Below are 8347 nucleotides of genomic sequence, written 5' to 3' on the forward strand. Positions count from 1 at the left end.
GTGACAGGTGTGGATGTACCGGTTTCCCTCTGGGACGTCTTCACACCGCTGTCATAGATCATGTCGGATCCACAGCAGCTTGCTGCTAAACTCCAGAGGATGTGATGCAAAGAGACTTTCTAATTATTAAACGGCGCTCGAGGCGGATAACGAGACGCATCACGTCGAGGGCTAAAATGTTCCACACGCAGAAGCACAAAGGCGTTTCTGCTTTAGCCTCCATGATGTCGCCTCAGTCAGCGGCCGTTTCTTCACATTCTGCGATGCTCCATCCTTGAGCCTCGGTATGAGCAACACAGTAAAACCCGCGTGGGGTTTCGAGCCCTGCGTTTGTCCCTGCTCCACGTCCTGTGATGGAAAACAGGACGTTTTGCACACCATAAATCCACAAAAGCGCACGCTGGCAGTGGCGTGCATTTCCAGGTCAGCTGATGCAGCATTGTCCTCCCCCTGCTCCTCCTCCATGCATCTCCCGTGGATTCAGACTCAAACAGTACGAGACTGTCAAACTCGTGGTTCACCTGTGCGCTCCTCTCAGAGGTGTGTGTTAATGATGCGAGGAGACATTTGTCCCTCGGCCTAACGCTTGGCGCTGATATGCATCGCAGCGGCTGCACCGCGGGGGGGTGATGGAGGAGAAGCAAGGGGAGGTGGAAGTCCTTGAGTTTGTCCTTGATGAACAAACCCCGCTGAGCCTGAAGGTGCAGGCTTCACAGCGGCGTTTAGTGACTATAGCTCGACCTTCGTCTTCCTCATCTTCTTCCCATCCTGTCTGACCTCTAACCTGTTTCCTCCGCAGAGGGCGCAGGTGTACTGCTGCCAGGTCAAAGTTCAGTCACAGCTGCCTTATTTTCAGAACATACAGTCAAATAGGCTCTTTTACATCCTTCAAAATAAGATAAGAGACACTTTATTCGTCCGCATAAAGAACGGCCGAGCTCGGAAACAGGGCTGTTCTCTGTGTACCTGCTCGTTAAGCTCGTTATGACAAAGTTGTCTTTAAGCTGGAGGAGCACAGGCAGCTTGTTTCAGACAGCTGCAGGATCAGGGAAAGAAGGGTTATTTTGAGCTGTGAGTCCTGCAAAGCTTCTCTGAATAGTCAAAAAGGAGCTTGAAGTGTCACAATAAAAGCATGTTAGAGTGTTTGAGACGGAAACGAGAACGATAAGAAGGTTGCTGGTTCAAAACCTGTCCTGGTTTCCTCCAGGGATTCCAGTTTCCTGTCGTCAGTGCAAGTCGGATGAAAATGCTGTGGGAACGTTTGGAAATGTGAGTTTAAGTATTTAGTGAAGAAAACGCTTCTGGGAATGTGTCTGTAGCTGTGGGTTTGACTCCTCCTCCTGCTGTTGGCTGTAAGGAGCAAATACTGATGTATCTGAAACTGAACGCTCCACCAGGAACACTGGACTGTTTCCGTACACGAGTCTCAGCCGTTAAATCTTTGGGTCTTTCAAAGCAAACATCTCCACAGACGGCGGCACTGTCTCAGTGTTTACAGGGATCCAGAGAGGGGGAGGAGTTTCAGTGTGCTCAGGATTGGCACAACAGACGGATGAAGGAGGGGAAGATAGAGAGAGGGAGGACCACTCCCTGTTCAGCCAGTGTGGACAGAGAAGAGACCCGCTCACAGTATGGGGATGGTGGTCCGGCAGCTGAGGGGGATTTGTGAGGCAGCATCAGGAATTAGGCTGTCCTTCGTTTCCACGCATGAATAGTCCTCTCACACATAAACAAACAAACAGCGCCGGGCAGGCTTCCCCGCCCCGCCCCTCCCCTCCCTGTTAGAGTGGTGCTGGATGTGAGTCTAAATGCTGCGAGCTGATTGGTCAGTAAACTCCAACTTTGCTCCTTTCAGCTCCGCCTGGATAAGAAACGAAGTGATAAACAGTTTAAAGGACTCTCGCTCCTCCCCCTCCCCCTCCTGACCTCTTTGCTGCTGCACCTTCCTCCTTCACTCCCCCACCCCACCCTCCCTCTCCATGCAGCAGTTTGGGCTCCACCCCTCTGTCACCCCCAGCCCCCACCCTGACCGACTGACACCACCTCCGCCGTCTCCACTCTCTCTGCCTCACAGTCCAGCCTCTTCCTCCTCTCCTGCTTCTCTCCATCCTTCAATTATCCGTAATTTTCCTCACTTTGCATCTTTTTCAGCTCGTTCAGACGCTCCGGCTCTTTCTCCTCCGCCGTCCTTTCGTCTCTAATTAAATCCCAAATTGGAGGAAAATGTAGGCTAATGTTTCAAATGTGGCTCCTTTGTGTGTCTGTGAGTGCGCTGAGCGATGAAAGGCCGGCGGTGCATCCATCCCGCCTGCACAAAGCAGTTATTCCACAATCACTTATTTAGGATCCCGTCGGCCTGAGCAGAGAAGGATAAGCGGCAGCGGGGCACAGATTCGTTTCTGTGAGCCCGACGCAGAGCTCACAGAGTCTCCATCCTGCAGACCGCAGCGAGTCACGATTATCAGCCACAGCTCACAGGAATGCAGGCGGTCTGCTTCGGTCACATCTGTGTTCTCACATTTCTGCTCGTCTTCATCTTGGACCCAGCAAACATGGACATGTTGTGGCTGTTGGTGTATGGAGGCCTAAAACAGCAAAAATGACATTAAACATGTCCTTGCACCAAACTGACACTAGGTGCAGGTGTTTGCGACACGTTGTTTATCATCTCTTTGCATTTTATTCTTTTTATTTTCCTCAGAATTAATCATTTTTATATTTTCCTTTTATGTTTTATCGCATGTATTCCTGCGTCGTTCGAGGCTGTGTGAGACTGGCTGTTGATTTATTGATTTAACAGCTGATGTAATGCAGGTGGAAATTAAAAAATGAATGGGGGATTAATTAAAAGGAAATATAAACAAAATGAAACGAATCAGTTTATCTCTCACTTGAATGAATTATTAAATGCCAACATTATTAATTGTACTCTTGTTGAGATTATTGGCTTATTAAGTTTTTTAATCTACATGTTGGCAGTTTCAGACACTCCGGCCTGTCAGATGTTTGTGAGCTCAGGCTGCGGACTGTTTAAAACACTGTTTGTGACACTTTCTTCTCCTCTGGGGTCTTTGTGATGTCATAAAGCCCCACGTACCTGCTCTTTGAGCTTGTGTAAACGTTAAGTTAAAAGGAGAGGAGCTCAGGCAGCTTGTTTCAGACAGAGGCTCCAGGATCAGATAAAGAAGGATTATTTTGAGCGGTGAGTCCAAGAACAAAAAGAAGGAACGTATATGGTCTCGTATGAAGATGATGATGATGATGACATAGGAGTATGAAGAGTCTGATGACTGCTCTGAGTTGATTCCAGCTCGTAGTTACCAGCTTCTCCCAGCTTCTCCCTGCGCTGCACCTGACCACACCTGTGTAAAGCTGATGGAGGCAGAGAGGTTTCATCACTGCAGCACTGAAACACTAAAGACAGCAGACTGACGTCTGAGGGAGTCTCAAAGCCTGAGGTGGTTTTCTTCATGGAGCAGGGATGCCACCTGCTGGACAAGTGATGAGCTTCTGCTCTGGAAAGTGTCTTAATGCGAGATCTGTTCTATCAGTGACTGATTTATAGCAGTAGCTGTGTGTGTGTGTGTGTGTGTGTGTGTGTGTGTGGGTCAAACACACTGCACTGTGATGCTGCACCTGTCTGTGATTGATTCGTTGACATTTGGTTGGCCAATGAGTGATTAGTGTCACAGTTAGACCCGCCCCCACACTCACATTCAGTTTAATGAAACGATGCAGCACGTCGCCACAAACCAGCAGGTCACATGACACACGTGTTTGCTACTGTATGTGGGGCGGGGTCAGGTTGGAGCCTCTGGTGGACGTTAGAGGAACTGCAGCTTTTATGGGAACGTCGCTCTTCCTGTGAGAGGTGGCGTCTCTGTGTGAACCAAACTCGTGAAAGTCATCAGTGAACGCTGTCAGTCTGACCTTTAACCCTCCCGTGTCTCTTCTTTCAGATGATTCGTCCTCAGAGAGCGGCAGTGGAAACGGCCTGCCCGCCCTGACCCCTCCCTCCTCTGCTGTGACAGATGGCGCCGTAGTCAGGGAAACTGAGGTTGTGAATGGAAACGGTGGCCCCGCCCCTCTCGACTTCAGCAGGCCCACTTCCTCTTCCTCATCCTCTGAGGACCAGCAGCCGATCAACCTGAGTGACCCGCCTCCTCAGCGCCTGCCTCTGCCCACCTCACACCTGCCCATCACTGTCTCAGCGGCGGCCGCGGCGCTGCTCGGCGCGCTCCATCCCAGCGCACCCGAGGAGCTCCGCAGGAAGTACCCGCTGGCTGCCAAACCTCCTCTAGCTCCACATCCCGCCCTGCCGCTGCCCCTGCCGCACACACACGCTCCTCACAATGCGCACGCCCCCAACACGCAGTCACACACACACGCGACCGAGCTGCGACTGGACCGCGACGGCAGGGAATATGGCGGCAAGGTGAGACACAAGCCTCCTGTACCTCTGTAGCTCTATTTAATTCCGGCGTTTTCCCGATCGTGGAACGCTCCATCAGGAAGATGGAGACATTCTGTGTCGTTGTGCTTCTGCACGCTACGACTTCAAAAACTTGTTCTTTTAACAGCGTCTCTTTTATTGAGAAAGCATAACAGTAGTTTCTACATTTTACTTTTGCTTTCACATTTTTAAAAAGAACTTGGGTAAAGGGGTAGCAGGGCAGGCAGGTTAGCATCATATTATTGAAATGGGAAACTCAGAGCATCAACATAAAAGAAATCATGGTTCATAAAAAATCACACCTCACAGGCTTAACATATTCTATCCGTTTAGGCCACAGGTGTTGAACCCCAGGCCTCGAGGGCCTGCAGGTTTAGATGTGTCCTCGATCCAACACAGCTGATTTAAACGGCTAAATCACCTCCTCAGCATATTCTGAAGTTCTCCAGAGGCCTGGGAATGAACTAAGCATTTGATTCAGGTGTGCTGACCCAGGGTGAGATCTAAAACCTGCAGGACGCCGGCCCTCGAGGCCTGGAGTTGGACACCCCTGATTTAGACCATGGCTGTATCCCAATTCAGGGTCTGCAGCCTCAACGATCCTCAAGGGCCGCGTACTCAAAGACCGCTAAGGCCGGAAGTGCGAGGCTTGTGAAATGGGACGGTCTAGCCTCCGTTGCGCTGCCCAGGTTGCCTAGCAACCATGATACTAACAGCTGGAAACGTGTCATACAGCTGTGTTTGACAGAAATGAAGGAGAAAATCTTTTATTCATGTGTTTGTTTCTACATGAGCTTTGATCATTCTCTGTGAGATTAAGCTCAGCTATTGGACGGCGTGTATTTGAAAGTAAAGGCTTTAAAACCAAGTTAGCACAAACGTCACTAATGTCACATGACTTTGTGTGGCCAACAAGAATGTTTAATGTTCTTCGTTATTAAACATTTGCACATAAATAAGTGACATAATATTCAGTACTTAATTAAAGTTCACTCTTTGGCCGCCCCTTATCGTTGTTTTTCGGCAAAATTATCCACACCCATCGCCGCGCTATGCATTCTGGGATATATTGGGCCATGAAGTCTACACCGCCACGTCCTTAAAATTCAGGGAAATGAAGGACACATTTGAGGGCCGCATTTCGAGCAGCCTTCGAATTGGGACAGCCTTCGTCGCGCCGCTGTGACGTAATCGGCCTTAAAATGCGGCCTTTAAGGCTGCAGACCCTGGATTGGGATACAGCCCCTGTTCTGTAGACAGTATCCCTCTGAAGTTTAAGAGAAAATGACAGTTTTCCCATGGTATAGATCTCTTGTACAGAATGTGGTTCAGGCTTAAGCCATCTCCTCGTAACAGGCTTTTTACTCGCAGCCATACAAAAGTCTTCTATGATTAGATTAATTTATCCACTGGTGTGTTACACAAAAATATGGTTTCAAAGGTTAAAGGAAAAACAAATGAAAACACATTTTGTAGATGTTCATGGATTAGTGCTGGTGACTAACTTTGCAATCCCAATACATTTGGAAACGGTTAGCTCCATCTCGCCCACATCTCCAACATGTGTCGCAGTTCCCCGATATCTTTGCTGAGCAGGGCTGATGAAAACTCTCACGATGGTTTTCCAGCTAAACTCACGGCAAACACTGGACCCGGTGGTAGCCCACTGTGTCATGCATGCGTGGCCCCAACGCTCCTCTGTAATCGACAGGTTGCCTTCTTTTCCCCACATTGCTTTCATATACAGAGAGCTGTGGTTTTTACACCGCAGGATGCTCTTATATCGTTTGGAAATCATTTTGCTTTGCGCTCCAGATTTGGTTAATGATAAAAATGTTTCTACAAACTGTAATTCGTTTAGGTTCACTTTTAAGTTTTGATTAAAATAATTTCTGGCCTGTAGAAATCTAAAGAAGTCGTCTGAGCCTAAATCATATTTGCTCCTTTCAAAGCTTTGAAATGCCTCCTTGTGGACGAATGCATAATAATTAGTTATACCTTTTCAAATCCAGTTCTTGAATCTATTATCGTACTGATTCGGGGAAAATCTGAATCACATGCTCACCATCTTCAAACCTTAGAGGCATTTTCCAAACTGCAAATTCTGATGACTTCTTTCAGAGCAGATGTGATTATTTGTAGTATGGGTTCATCTGCCATGTCTGTTTTGTTCTGTAACTTTATGTCCGATATTAAAGCTGTAACTGGTTTTCCTTCAACATCTTTCCATCCGGCGGAGTAATCTGGACAGCAGAGACATATCAGTGGTCTTAGCTGAGCTGCGCAGTAATATTCTCGTAGACAAGGAAGCCCACGACCTCCCTTTTCTTTCTTTGATTGGAGCGTTTATACTCGAGCTTTTCTCCCGTTCCAGATGTGTTTTGACAATATTCTGTCCCACGCCACAAACTGTTTTTGTGGCAGTCGGTAAAGACTGAAACAAACACAGGGAAGAATATTTAACCTGGTTGGTATTCCATCTTTGCCTGATTGCATGGATTCGTTTAGCGGGGCATAGTGTGCAATGAACATTTTGGTGACGTCACGACGTATTACCACCCATAGTAGCGATTCTTAATTTTGACTGGTGGTTCATAGTTTAAAGTTAATACCTGCGTTTTGTTTACATTAACCTTGTATCCTGAAAAATGAAATACTTTTATGTATTTTAGGTTTTTACCCCAGAGTCTCCTTAGAAACTGTACCCTGATAGCAAAGCTGTGCTGGCTGCCTGTCTGCTGTTTACCTCAGCTGTAACTGTCGAGTGAGGAGCCTCCTGTGTACTTGCGAGGAATCCTTATTCATGTCAGGGGGCGGGGCTGCAGTGAGGAGGAGGAGGTTTTGTTAAGATGGCAGTGGCGTTGCCTCTTTCCAGAGGGCCTTTAAACTCATCTTATCATGTGTCTGACACCAAATATATGAAGATTTCGGAGAAGAGTCCTCAGTGAGGCATGAAGCTGAGCATCAGGAGTCCAAACCAGGTTAGCAGCAGATTAATGGCTAACATCCAGCTGTGCTGACCATCTCGGACCTTCTCTGTTTGAGGCATCTTGTTCCTGTCATGTGACGGTGTCTGTCTTCGCTCGTCAAAGACACACGCCGATGTAAGCTGACCACAGCCCCGAAGCTTGGCTGTCTTCATCAAACGTCACTACAGTTCAGGTTGTGCCGTTCAGAGCTTAGCTTGGTGCAGTGTCTAACCAGACCTTGTAAATCCTCTTCTTCATGGACATTAATGTTTGTTGTAGAAGAGCCGCACTGATCAGTTTGTGGGAGGTGAAAGATTCGGTTTGTAGCTCTCAGTGGAGCCTCAGAGCTTTGAGGACTGAAGCTTGGAGCTGAAAGGCTGTTGGGAAGCCGGCAGGATTTCTTAGGTTGTTGGAAAGGTTTCACCTCTCCTTCAGAAGGTCTCTAAACCTAAAGAAGACATCCAGTTATCTTCAGCTTGTTGACATCACACATCAACAAGAAGGAAACGTCTTACCTGGCCAGCTCCAAGGACACCTGTGATTGGATGGATCAGATTGTGTAAACAGCTCTGAGGTTGAGAGGAGCCCGACTCTGAGATCTGCCTGGAAGCTGTTTTCAAACAGTTAAAGGAAACAGAGAAATGATATGGAAGAGAGAAACAGTCCATGAACACATCTCCTCCTCGCTTTTGTCTGCAAACACGCTGCTTTGTTGGAGGAAACGTTCACGCAGCCGCAGGAGATCGCACTTCTTCCTTCCTCGTCTCGCTGCCTTTCTGTGGCTCTGAATAGCACAGACTCACAACAATGTGCGCTGGCCTTGGAGGGAAAGTGTTACTGCAGACAGGCTGCAAACACAGACTCACACGAAGCTCCGTCTCACGCAGAGAGCCAGAAACTCTCGACAGGTGTGTGTGTTTGTGTG

General features: G+C 48.1%; 1 protein-coding gene across 1 annotated transcript in view; it reads left to right on the forward strand.

The window, feature by feature from the left end:
- LOC102313489 (nucleolar protein 4-like) overlaps positions 1–8347 on the forward strand; it is a 139176-nt gene that overhangs the window by 122291 nt on the left and 8538 nt on the right. The window contains exon 6 of the mRNA XM_005933201.3: positions 3960–4435. Coding sequence (XP_005933263.2) covers positions 3960–4435 — 476 coding nt within the window. The remainder of the gene's footprint in view (positions 1–3959; positions 4436–8347) is intronic.

This window comes from Haplochromis burtoni, unplaced genomic scaffold, assembly GCF_018398535.1.
Source record: "Haplochromis burtoni strain Fernald_Lab_line unplaced genomic scaffold, NCSU_Asbu1 Contig_159, whole genome shotgun sequence".
Lineage (NCBI taxonomy): Eukaryota > Metazoa > Chordata > Actinopteri > Cichliformes > Cichlidae > Haplochromis > Haplochromis burtoni.